General features: G+C 33.3%; 1 protein-coding gene across 1 annotated transcript; it reads right to left on the bottom strand.

Moving 5' to 3' along the window:
- Positions 1 to 1,253: 1,253 nt before the first annotated feature.
- Positions 1,254 to 5,461, bottom strand: LOC126721457 (zinc finger BED domain-containing protein RICESLEEPER 2-like). Its single transcript, XM_050424493.1, has 6 exons — positions 5,284 to 5,461; positions 4,977 to 5,053; positions 3,632 to 3,815; positions 2,844 to 3,533; positions 1,455 to 2,752; positions 1,254 to 1,354 (listed from the first exon to the last, which is right to left on the bottom strand). The coding sequence occupies exons 3-6, from the start codon at positions 3,799 to 3,801 to the stop codon at positions 1,254 to 1,256; spliced, it is 2,259 nt and encodes a 752-aa protein (XP_050280450.1). The 5' UTR covers positions 3,802 to 3,815; positions 4,977 to 5,053; positions 5,284 to 5,461.
- Between the last annotated feature and the right edge of the window lie 8,207 nt (positions 5,462 to 13,668).

Below are 13,668 nucleotides of genomic sequence, written 5' to 3'. Positions count from 1 at the left end.
TTGATTGCGAAGAGTGATAATATAGTCAATATATACATAAAAGGAAAGACCTTATGCGGAAGTGTATGAGGTTATGCCAGATGACGTTCTAATTTTGCATTTAGTTTTTTTTTTTTTTTATACATTTTTTATTAAGATTTTTTTACTGTTATCCCAAAAGATCACATTAATTTATTTTTACTGTTATTTCATTAATTTCTTGAAATTTCACTTCACCTTTCTCTCTTCTTCATGTCTTTTAGCATACCCACCATTTTAGTATTAAAAAAAAAGACTAAGGACTAAAATGTTGTGAATTGTTAAATGTAACGCACTGTTTCACCATTAGGGATGGTAACGGGTCGGGTTCGGGCCGGATTTTTGCATACCCGGGCTCGACCCGCGGGCCAAGACCCTAAACCCGGACCCGGCCCCGGCCCGAATAATAATCGGGTTTTTTTTTTCGAGGCCCAGACCCGCCCCGCGGGGCCCCGTTTAACCTGTTGGGCCCAAATCTGGCCCAACTATTTTTTTTTTAAAGCCCATTGAGTTGTTTTTTGCCAGATTGAAGCCCATTCATTGGGCAACCAATTTAAGCCCATTCAAGGCATTATTAGGCAGCCAATTCAAGCCCATTCAAGGCATTATTAGGCAGCCCATTCAAGCCCATTCATTGGGCAGCCAATTTAAGCCCATTCAAGGCATTATTAGGCAGCCAATTCAAGCCCATTCATTGGGCAGCCAATAAATCATAACTATAAATCAATAAATCACCAAACATCAATAAGGCAGCCAATTCAAGCCCATTCATTGGGCAGCCAGCAGCCAATTCAAGCCCATTCCTTGGGCAGCCAATAAATCATAACTATAAATCAATAAATCACCAAACATCAATAAGGCAGCCAATTCAAGCCCATTCATTGGGCAGCCAATAAATCATAACTATAAATCAATAAATCACCAAACATCAATACATCTATAAATCAATAAATCATAACTAAAATCACCAACTAAACATAAAAATAAAATAAATCCAATAAGTCCAAGAACTAAGTATCAAAAGTCCAACAAGTTCAAGAAATTCAAAAATAAAAAGTTACAAAACAAATCCTACAAGTGTAAGAAATTACAAAATGTCTTATCCTCCACAAACCAACAAATTAAAAAGGCTAAAAAATTACAAAATGCTAAAAAGGCTTAAAATAATTACAAACCAACAAATTAATCCAACAAGTTTAAGAAATTAAAAAGGCTACTAAATTAATACAAAATGTCTAATCATCCATAATTGTGACACAACTCCCATCCTCTTCATTGGGCTCCCCATCATCAAGAATTGTTTGAACGGTACAATCTCCGGACATAGTTGAAGAACCTACAATAACAATGAATTAAAGAATGAAATATCAAATTGTAACTAGCAAATATAAAACTACAATTTTAATTTTATAAATAGAAATTAGACAATTACTAACTGTTGATTTCACTCCATAACCAATTCTGAGCACACATCATTGCCTCTATAGTCTTGGGATGTAGCCTACTACGGTGTGGACTTAAAAGTCTCCCACTAGTGCTAAAGGCCGATTCTGAAGCAACAGTTGTAACAGGAATGGCTAAAATATCTCTTGCAATCCTTTGTAAAGTAGGATACTTTAAACCATTACTTTTCCACCATCCCAAAATATCAAAATCTTCACTCCTCTTCAACACTCCCTCATCAATGAAATGATCAAATTCCATTCTAGCACTCCCATGTTTCTTTGAACTACTTGAACTATTATTCACAAACTCATCAAAAGATGACATTACCCCACTCAACCTAAATTTCATTTGTGCCATAGGGCTTGAAGTACTAGCAGGAATATGGGAACTTCCTTCATTATCTACAGAGGACTCATTTATATCTCCATACTCATCAAGTAAATCATAACAAAGATTCTTAATTTTTTCAATCTCCAAATTAGAATTATCACCATAAATGTTAGGATAATAAAATTCTAATAACTTCATCTTATATCTTGGATCTAAGATAGCAGCAATAGCCATAACAACACTAACATTAGCCCAATAAGAATTAAACTTAGCAAGCATACTTTCCGCCATCGTACTTATCATCTCATTTGAATACACACTCCATTCATTCAATGCAATTTTCAACTCACACACCACATTAAAATACATATTAGTTGTGGGGTACTTACGACCAGAGAAAAACTCAGTCGCACTATGAAACAACTCCAACCTCCCACAAATATCTTTGGCTAACTCCCAATCATAATCATATGGTAAACAAGTATAAGATATTTCACGTTTAGCCAAACGTGAGAAAACATCTTTATAAATCAATGCAGTAGAAAGCATTAAGTAAGTTGAATTCCAACGAGTTTTACAATCTAAGACTAACTCTTTGGTGCATTGAACACGCAATTGACGTGCATTTTCTTCAAAATTTTGCCTTCTTTTTGGTGATCCAGTCCAATAAATCACACTATCACGAATCCTCTCAATACCATCACCAATAAGAGACAACCCATCTTGAACAATCAAATTCAAAATATGTGCAGCACACCTCATATGCAACATAGACCCACCCAACATAAGAGAACTAGTATCAAGCTTATTCAAAAGAAGTCTAATCATGGCATCATTAGTACTACAATTATCAACAGTAATTGTAGACAACTTCCTATCAATGTTCCACTCTAAAAAACAATCAACAAGGACTTCAGCAAGAACTTCTTTTGTGTGTGGAGAAGGAACATAAACAAACCTAGAAAAATAATATGAATAATTATAATATAATTCAAAAATCATTCTAAATGTAAAGTCTTTAACATTCAATTTATAGATAAAAAAATTACCTTAGAACCCGGCTTTGCAACATCCAAGTATAATCAATGAAATGAGCGGTAATGACCATAAACCCTCTCTTTTTGTTACTTGAAGTCCACATATCGGTTGTAATGGCCATCTTACTTTCATTCTTGTCCGTCATCTTCAAAGCTTTCTCCCTCTCATTATCATAGATCTTAAAAATGTCACTCTTCAAAGTATTTCTTGTGACAAGTTTAAACATAGGTTGAAGATCGGCCACAAATTCTTTAAACCCAATATGGTCAACCATTGAAAGAGGATATTCATGTAGGATGACCATACGGGCAAGCTTATTCCTCACTCTAACTTGATCAAATTGATAAGTACTTAAACTCATGGTTCCATCCACCTTATTTTGTTGTTTGATCAAAACTTGTTGTCTCATATCCCTTATATCTTTAAATTTCATCCGTGGACATCTTGCTAAATGATTACGTAAATGAGTTGTACCTTGGCTAGACTCACCCAAGTAAAGTTTGTTACAATGATGGCATTGGGTTTTAACTTTTCCGTCAACTTTCTTCCTTGTAAAGTGAGACCAAACATCTGAGGTAGTCTTTCTTTTTCTACTTGTATCCAAGTCCTCATTTGTAGGCTCTTGCTCTCTCTCTGTCCCTTCTTGTTCCTCTACCTCTAAGTCTTCTCCTACTAAGTCCACCGTCGGAGATTTCGGATTCCTAGTTGGTTCAAAAGTTTGGGAGTTAGAATCAAAACAAACTATCACAAATTTGTTATTACACATACTCATTGATTAACTACAAATTCAAACACTTACTCATTTAATGGTGATCCTGAGGGTGAACTGCCAGGTGACAATGGTGAGGGTGACCGTGAAAATGGAGAAGGAGACCGCAAAGTCGGCAAGGGACAACGTCCGGTTCTCAAGGGAGAACCACTTGGCGAGGAAGAACCAGATTTGTTTGTGTCTGTGTTTGTGTCTTCCATCTCCGTTTTAGGATCTGCATTCCCAACAAACACAAAAAACAAACAATTTCTTCCATTAAACAAACTATGCAGAAATGAAGAAAACACCAAAGTTATCACATGAAACAAAGTCACAAAACCCTATGGCATTGACCCTTTGAAACACTTTCTTGCTCCTCAAAGCAACAACAATTCATGTAAATTACTAAATTTTAGCTCCAAAAGTAAATAACACCAAAAAGCAACCAAACCCAATCCAAACCCAATCCCAATCCCCTACTCATTGCAACCACCTCAGTAATCTCCTCACCTCATTGTTCTCTCCAAGCAAAAAAGTTTAGGAATTCACCATGTATTTCCAAATAGCATCAAGATGGCCTTCAAGTAATTCTATATAGTGTTTTAATGCCATTTGAATGGTTATTTAACTAAACAGATGGAAAAAATTTGAGAAGGGAACCTAAGGCAGTATTTTGCCTTATGCACCAGTCTATAAATACATATGAATAGTTTGTTGAGGATCCATAGCTGACTCCAAAGTTCCAAGATTAGGGCCCTGTTGTTGTTGTTATACTGCTCAAAATAATCCCTCTCTCTTGAATCATTTCCTTGCAAAATTTTATCAGCCTTTTCATTAACTACACAACACACCCTATGTGACAGAGTAAGTCTGAAACCTTTGCCTGAAGAGCTAGAAATCAAAGCATCAAAGAATTACCTTAAAAGCCACTGATAATCTAGCCAACAAGTCATATTATGTTGTCTTATGCATTATGATTATCTCCTACTCCCAATGACATAAACAATCGAGATCATAGTAATAAGCAACAATTGCAACACATTTGAGAAGCAAATCGAAACTTAATACCAGCAAAGCAAAAGGTAGTAACCTCAGTTTCCTTGGAAAATAAATTTGGGATCCAACAACCATTAAAAGTTAAAATGGTCTCTTCTACTATTTTGATAAAAACCAGATTTCCCATCAATCATTTAATGCTAATCAATATAACCAATATAAATCCGACAAGATTCAATCTTTTGTGTTTCGTAAATCCGGTTCATACTAAGTAGAAATTTGCATCCAGGTAAAGACAGAACCAATATAACCAATGCAAGCAAAGAAGCAAAAAGTGAAATAAATAGAACCAACATATGTGAAGACAAAATAAAACAAAATTTTGATTCAGCTTCCTTACCTTATGTGAAGAAAGAATGGATTTAATTGGAATCCCAAAACCACAAGCAGCCTCAGTCCACACTAACCAACACAAATCTGTACAGAGAAAACAATAGAGACAAGAAACGTTAGCCAACATAAAACCCATTTTTAAAAAATCCAAACCCTATTGAACTCCAAGCTGATTAAAAATAATAATAATAAAACCCAGTTCATATTATTATTTATTTTGAACTCCCATAAACTTAAAATTAAAAATACAAAAACAATGAAGCTCAACAACATTACAAAAAAAAGAAAAAAAAAAAAGAACCGGTGACATAAACTTGGAGATGAGCTGCGGAGTGAGGGAGAGCCGGTGACTGGAGATGAGCTGCCGAGTGAGGGAGAGCCGGACCTGTGGGTCGACGGTCAGCCACATTACAACAACCAAAAAAAAGAACCGGTGACACAAACCTGGAGATGAGTTGCGATGTGAGGGAGACTGGGAGAGCCGGTGACTGGAGATGGCGACGGAGTAAAAGAGAGCCAGTGAGGGAGTGAGGGAGAGCTGCGTGCTGCGTGAGGGAGTGAGGGAGAGCTGCGTGAGGGAGTGAGGGAGAGCTGCGTGCTGCGTGAGGGAGTGAGGGAGAGCTGCGTGAGGGAGGGCTGGAGGCTGAGTGATTTCAGATTTGGGGATTACCGGGTTAGGGATTTAGGTTAGAATTATAGGTTTATATATATAAAGGGCATTTTAGTAATTTAGGGTACCGGGTTTTAAACGGGGCGGGTTTCGGGCTGGGTTTCGGGTCGGGTTTCGGGTTTTTTCAATAAAACCCAAACCCAACCTGGACCCGCTTCGGGTTTTTTTTTTAAAATCCATACCCGACCCTATCCTTAATCGGACCGGGTAAAACCCGGCCCATTAGGGTCGGGCCAGACCGGGTACCCGCGGGTCGGGCCGAAATTGCCATCCCTATTCACCATTACCAAAATAAAATACCTAATATTAACAAAGCATTTGTAAGAGAAAAAAAGAGAGGAATTTGAGGAGCAGCCACCATCATTATGTTGGCCTCCCACCACCACCAGACCGCCAAAACCCCTTATGGGCAATTTTTTGTTGTTGTTGCTTTTTGAGATGAATTCATTATTAACAAAATTCTATAACAATTATTATGTAATATATATATATATATATATATATACACACACAACATTCTTCAAAATCCTCTTACATAAAACATTATAATATTATCCGTGCATTACACGGACAACTTACTAATTAAGTATAATTTGAAGGTATAAAAGAGGGGGTTTATACTAGGTCTTTAATGAATTTACTCTCAACTTCGTAAACAAAATAAAACCATAACTCATATATATTTTTTAAATGATTTCTGAAATATTAAAGGAAAATAAGCCGTATTTTAAATATCCCCATATACATGTATCACATGACCTTGCTTGCATGGTTGCATAAGACTATAAGAGACGCTATTATTTCTAAGTTGGACTAGTTAGCAGGTTATTATCTTAAGGCAAGGGATCTCTTTCACTTAACCAAAAAAGAAGAAGAAGAAGACAAAAAGGTCTCTATGATAGTCTTGTCATTCCCTCTTAAATGATTCTAAATATATAAAATTAGCTAGGACTTTTCATTTTCTACCTTTTGACTTTGTAAATGTAAATCAAAATCAATGCACGTCTCCATATGTTGTCTTTTCATTCTCATAACCAATTCCATATTGCCACTTGATATTTGTGATCTGTTTTTTGAAATCCTTTGTGTGTGCAGAGACTCATTACATTTATTGTACTTTATTCACATTATGTTGAATCGAGTTATTACTATTTACCTTGGACGCCAATCTTGATTTTTTGGGTATTGAAAGCGGGACCAGATGTGCACATTCATGGTTGAGAGTCCAAGTTTATTACAACTCAATCTTTTTCATGAACTATTCCACATTGTTGTCATCAGAAGAGAGACTTTATTGCTTTATGAAATACTTTCTCAACGACTTTGAAAAAGGAAATTTTAATGACAGTTTTTACCAAACCTTATTAAGCTTGGACAAGTTTCTAAGTTCAAACCATGCATGGATTTATTTATTTATTTTTTTTGGGTCCAAAATGTTGATAATAACTGAACATTTCACTAACTGCCTCATGCATTTATATACTTTTCTAACTTTTACAAGTCTGGATGGAGTCAGGGGCGGCTTTACGTTCAAATGAACCCCCCCTGACCTGGCCATAATTATATATCTATCTATATATATAATTTTTAATAAATTTTTTTTAGCCTCTAAATTAATATTTTGAACCCCGTAACCCTAAATTTTGTTTAAACTCAGCTGATATAAGTTTGAATATGATAATTTTAATGCTACTTTTACAATATTTTCACGATAATTTAATAATAAATGTTAAGTGACAAGTTGTAACTGGTTTTTATCAGAACCCACAACTAACATTACTTTTTTCCTACCTTTAACAACTTGCTACATAGGTTTTGTTGTAAATAGCACTTACTCTTAAAATATTTTAATTTTATAAGAAAAAAAAATGTTTCAAATTTTTTCTCATTCGTTAACAAAAAAAACTTTTTTCCAAGACTTTGGCTTATTACTTTTCCATTGACAGCAGAAAAAGGTTGCTTTTCCTTGTATTTTTCTTCTTCATCAACCAAAAAGTACACCATTGTTACAACCAATAAATTTGTATCTATATCTGTGATTTTTTTCTCATTCTCTCTATCTTTCTTTTTCCATTCTATGTTTTCTTAGTTTTTCTCTCTATTTGATAAAGTAATTTGATAAATATTGCTCTATAGATTTCCAAATCCAAAAAGTCTTTTAGTGGTTGTTCCAATTTTAAGAGACTGATCATGTGTATGATTAAGAAGTCATATACTTCAAAAGTTAAAACTTATATTAGTTACTAATTTTTTCTTCTTAGTTTCACATTTACCGTTAGTTTGACTCCAAGAGACTGAAAACGTGTATTATTAGTTATTTAATTATATTTGTTTGTGCATTTAATGGTTGTTTTCTTACCTTATTTATACTAAATTATATTTAGAATACTATTTTAGATTATTGTATAATGTACCTAATATTGAAGTTGCACATGAAAAAAAAAAATTGATTATTATTATTTATTTGCCCTCATGATAAATTTCTAGCTCCACCACTGCTGACCTCCCTAAAAAAAATTCTAGAGCCGTCACTGGATTGAGTCTGTTCCTTCAGATATTACTTCTATTGTTTTGTTGGATTTACCTTTAAATAAATAAATGCAGCAAGTACTTCTTTCTCAAAATAATAATAATAATAATAAAATAATGTCTTCTGAACACTCAACGTATAGGTACAATTCAACTAAGCTCGTTTCTTTATCTATCTCACTCTTAAAAAATATTAACATTCAAATAAACTAACTTTGTTTCATTCCATTTCTTATACTAATTATATATATATATATATATTTTTTTTTTTTTCATTTCTTTATAATTTACTTATTTCATTCAAACTTCTAAACGAAACCAGTGTGTATAGAACTTAAGTTAGATGAACTTATATATTTTCATTTGTTTATTTTGTTTACATGAAAATTTGTGTAAACATACCATTGTACTTTAAAAAAAAAAAGAAAAAAGAAAAAGAAAAGAGACTTATGAAAAGTTTTATGTAAACAAATAAGGTAAAAAAAGAAGAAGAGAGTTTAATATGTGACGTGGAGGACACAGCTGATTTCTTAAAATAAATTGATCAAATGGCTCGGATAATAAACAACAATGACCAAGTTATAGATAGTAGATATTAAGGCAATTAAGTGAATCTGATGCTTCGAGAAACTTTTGGAGAATACTAATCAATTTAGTCATGTAGAGGGTGTGCCTCAGATTATATCTATTAGATATTGGCTGTTATTTCAGTTTTCTTGTTTGGTGAGAAGAATCATGTATGAATAAAACTATAAAGTCATGCTTGACTGGCCTGTTTCCATAATGACAAAACAGCTCTTAACCCCCACCAATTTGCATCATGATAAATTGAACCTTAAATTGTAAGCATACTATAGTTGACACAAGTAGGTATACAGTAACAAAGACCTAACAGAAAAAAACCAAGAGACCTATTCTTTAGAACAAAAAATTAAGACCAAGAGAAAAACATCACTTTGAAATAAAAAAAAGTTCCAAAAGAAAAGTAAGAAAAGCACTACTCTTTGTTTTTTGTTTAAAAAGAAAAAAGAAATACTTTGTATTCGAGTAGACTCAGCCACGAGCCAGGTCAACAGATAAGACCAGTCACTTGTTCCTTGACTTTGAAAATTGAAAAAAAAACATCAGGTTTGTTGATTATAACATGAAAGACTCATTCCATATTTGCTAAGTCAAAAGTATTCAGCGAAAAAGTAGGTCAAGAGGAAAAGAAAAACCTAGTCAGGTCAACATATAGCCAGCCCTCAGTCATGAACGAATCTAGCATGCAAGTGGATAAAACCATGTTTTTCTTTTTCTTTTTCTGGGTCAGAGAACATTGTTGAATGCAAGTTCTATTGTACTTGAATGGGTTCTAATGGTAATATTTTGCTCATCATTAAAAAACAAAACAAAACAAAAAAAAAATGTAGTGCCAAGTGCATAAAGCTCTCACTTGCTTTTTATATTTCATCATTATTCTTTTTGGATTTGCACTTAATTAAACAAGTACTTGGCAGTTGGTTGGCCAGCAGACCTGATGGAAATAAAAATTATTTACACTTTATAAGATTAGATTATATTGCACACTACTGCTGCTAATACTACTACAACAATTAAATCTTTGTCCTTTAATTTTAGGGTTGAATATGGATAATATTTTTTTCCACAGTTTTATCGCGATCCAAAATCATATTTTTCATTATCCTCCTTAACTTCCTCCCCCCCCCCCCCCAAAAAAAAATCTATTTATCAATAGGGGCCACATATTTTTAAGCATATTTTTCCATTTTGAATCTTATCTTTTATTGTATATTCACTTATTCATTTTAATCTTTTTTTCATTTTTAGTTATTCTTATTAATTGAACATGTTACTTTAATTTTTAATAACCCAATATTTAATGCTACAGAGCATAGCTGGTCTTGTAGTAATTTTACAAAAATCTTTTCTTAACTTTATAGGTATTTTACAATCACACAATATTTCCTATGTGTTTTTATTCCACTTTATTCACCCCTCTTTTATCCTAGGCTTAATTCTCTTCAATCTCTCAATCCTCTTATGAAATATAGATCCAAGATATCATAAACACTCGCTCTTTGACATCTAGTAACTAAAGTCTTATGACCCTTAATTTTTGTTTCTACTATTACTAAACTTCATGTTCTTTGTTTTTTCCCAACTTAGTTGAAAATCTTTAGATTCTAAAACATCTCTCCAAATTTCTAATTTGATATTAATTCCATGTCCAATTACATCCACTAGAACTATATCATCTGCAAATGCATGCACCATGGGAATTTATCTTGAATTGATCTAGTGAGCTCATCAATAACAAAAGCAAAGATACATGGACTTAATATTGATCCTTAATAGAAACCTGTAATACGAGAAAACTCACTTGTAATGTCTCCACTTTTTCTCACATTAGTTATAGCTCCATCATAAATATCTTTAATAAACTTGATATACTTTAGAGGGACACATTTCTTTTCTACAACTCATCACATAACCTCTCTAGGTACTCTATCATATGCTTTCTTTAGGTCAATAAAAACCTTATGAAGATCTTTACGTGCCAGTGGTGTAGCTAGAAATTTACTTTTGGCCGAATAGTTTCACAATTGAGTGCATAATCATGGATCTTGTTTTAAAGTTCTAACATTAACTTCATTGGAGGTAAGTGGTGAAAAATTCAAATGAATTTTGGTCTAGAATGATGTTTTTTCAGGTTAAATCCTTGGAGATTTGGAAGGATGCTCAACACCATAATCCAAAAGTATATTATTTTCCTAAAGAATGAGTCAGTAGTCCAAAACTTGCCCAAGGACCTAGATTTTTCAAATTAACTTATCACCCATTAAGTTGAATGACTAAGATTATAAAAAATACTAATAATTTAAAAATGACTAAATAATAGACAAACAATCATTCAAATTTTAATACATTAAAAAAATACGATAAACTACAAACAAATATATGTTATATTATTTTTGGAGCAATACCTGGGAATGCTACACAGCCTACATGGCTACGCTTACTTTGGGAGATTAGATTCTAACCATACACATGTTCATCAAGTGGAGGATTAATAAATCAAGTTGGTCTACAATTATCAGTCACGCTTTGCTTAGTTACCTTGTAAATAACAGAAGAACTAGAGGAAAGAAAAAGAAGGTAGACGCAGCAAATTAGAAGGAAAAAGAAGGAATAACAGATTCTAACCATACCCGGTTCGACACTTCACTGCTCAGTTGAGACGCCAAAGAGAACCTTTGATGAGCGGAATGCTGCAACTGTGTGGTGTGGCGCCATCCAGTAAGCCCTAGAAGTGGTTGGAGGAAAATTAGATTTTTTTTTTTCCTTTTATTTGTTGAGACACAATTGATAGGAGGAAAATTAGAGTTTTTTCCCTTATTTGTTGAGATAATTGTGTCTAATTATTGTAATTTTTTGACGTATTTATTTATCACTAATTGGATGGTATATATTAACCGGGTATGGGGATTGGGGGGTCAAAAGGGTAAACGTTCCTCAAAAATTTTCAAATTGGTTAGGATAACTCCAAAATCTATATATCTACTAATTTTTTCCAAAAATTTTGGGGGGCCAAGGCCCCCTTCGGTTCCAACGTGGCTCTGCCGCTGTTACGTCCTTCTCCATATTTTTTCATTAGACATCTAAGTAAAAAAATAGTTTACATGGTAGATCATCCTGGAATAAGACCAAATTGATTCTCTGATATTGTTAATTTATGTCTTAACCTTTGTTCAATCACTCTTTCCAAAACTTTCATAGTATGACTCATAAGCTTAACTCTACAATACCAGTAACTTGTACAATTTTGAATATTTATTTTTGTTAGGTTCTAAATGATTAGGTTTAAATATTTAGATTTCTATTTTTATGTATGTTAGCAAACCGAGATCAAAACATGTCTAGATTATGTATTAGACATTGCTCATGATAGTACAAGCCAGGATTCAAGAACATTGATGCTATAGAAAGAAGAATTTAATTTCAGTGAGGTTTGACCGATCGAAAACTGCAGACACGATTTTTTTGCAGAATTCTATTTCAGTCCAAACACTACAAAAACGTTTAGGGTTTCAAGTGAAACATAGCTTGGTATAAAAGGAAAACCATAACTACATTTTAGAGATTTTGAAAGTCTTATGAGTTACTCTTATGAGATTTGAGAGATCTGTACCTTCTAACTCAACAAGCATATGCCGAATCAAGAGATCTACAATCAAGAACTGGTGGAACCAAGTTGTTGCAAAAGATCTACTACTGACGATGATCTGAAACTTTTGAGTAGGATTTCAAAGTCACAAACGAGGAGTTTGTGTTCAGCAAATCCAATATAAAAGAGTCTGTGGAGTCAAAACTGCACGTAGTCGTGTTAATAAGTTCTACATGAGATAGTTTTAAATTTAGGATTTAAATCTATTGTAGTCTTCCATTCTATCATAATGGATTTGTTTACCTTGAAGATAGCTAGGTTAAATTCTCCCTAGGTTTTTATCTTGAAAAGGTTGGTTTCATTGGTTTTTCTAAGTCATCATATTACTGTCTTCTTTACTTTTCCGCACCAAGTAATATGTTTGCATGTGTTTAACCTAGATCTCATAATTAACCTAAGTAAATACTTCGCTAATTCATTAGGTTAAACTAATATGCTTTTAAGGCGTCTAAACAAACAAATAAGTGGTATCAAAGTGGGTTCACTCTAATTGGATTAACGTCCTGAGTGAGTTCCTTGATCCCTGCTATCATGGATAATTTTAAGTGTCTTTTTGCTCATGTTTGTGAAAATTTGAATAAAGAAGATGATATTGTTTCTGTTGATCTTATTGATGCCTATGAAACTCTCCGTAGGGAATTAACTAAATCTATGAAAATTGCTAAGAAACTCAAGGAAGAGTTAAAAATGGCTAAACTTGAAAAAGAAGAATTGATTGTGAGATTGGATGAATCTAATAAAAAGAATGAATTTTTAATAAACCAATTGTCCTCTCAAGATGAAAAGATAAAAAAGTTTGGAATAAAAGTTAGCTGAGACTGAAGCTAAACTTGAAAATTTGTCTAATACCAAACTTGCTGTTGATAATAGATCTGTTTCTATTTCTGTTCTTGTTCTTGTTCCTGTTAAGCCTAAAGACAAAATTTATATTCCTCATTTCAAGAGGAATCATAAAGAAAAGGCTTATATTGCTAGGTTAGACAAAGGTAAAAGTTCTGATATAGACGCTGAAGTTTCTAAACCTGTGTCTTAACCTTCTGTTAGAGTGCATAAGAAATATGTTTTTGTGCTTGCCTATCACCTTTGTGGGGTTGTTGGTTGCATTAGACCAAATTGTTCATTGTTGAGGAAAAAACCAAATTCTGAGACTAAATCTGCTGTTAGGAATACTAATGTTCCTAAATTTGTTCATGTTTGTCACTTTTGTGGTGTTTTTGGTCACATTCATCATAACTATCATAAATTGTAATTTAAGCATTCTCTTTTTCAGCC

The sequence above is a fragment of the Quercus robur genome, chromosome 4, assembly GCF_932294415.1.
Source record: "Quercus robur chromosome 4, dhQueRobu3.1, whole genome shotgun sequence".
NCBI classification, from domain to species: domain Eukaryota; kingdom Viridiplantae; phylum Streptophyta; class Magnoliopsida; order Fagales; family Fagaceae; genus Quercus; species Quercus robur.
The sequence above is the reverse complement of the archived record's forward strand: the minus strand, read 5'-3'. Positions and strand labels throughout refer to the sequence as shown.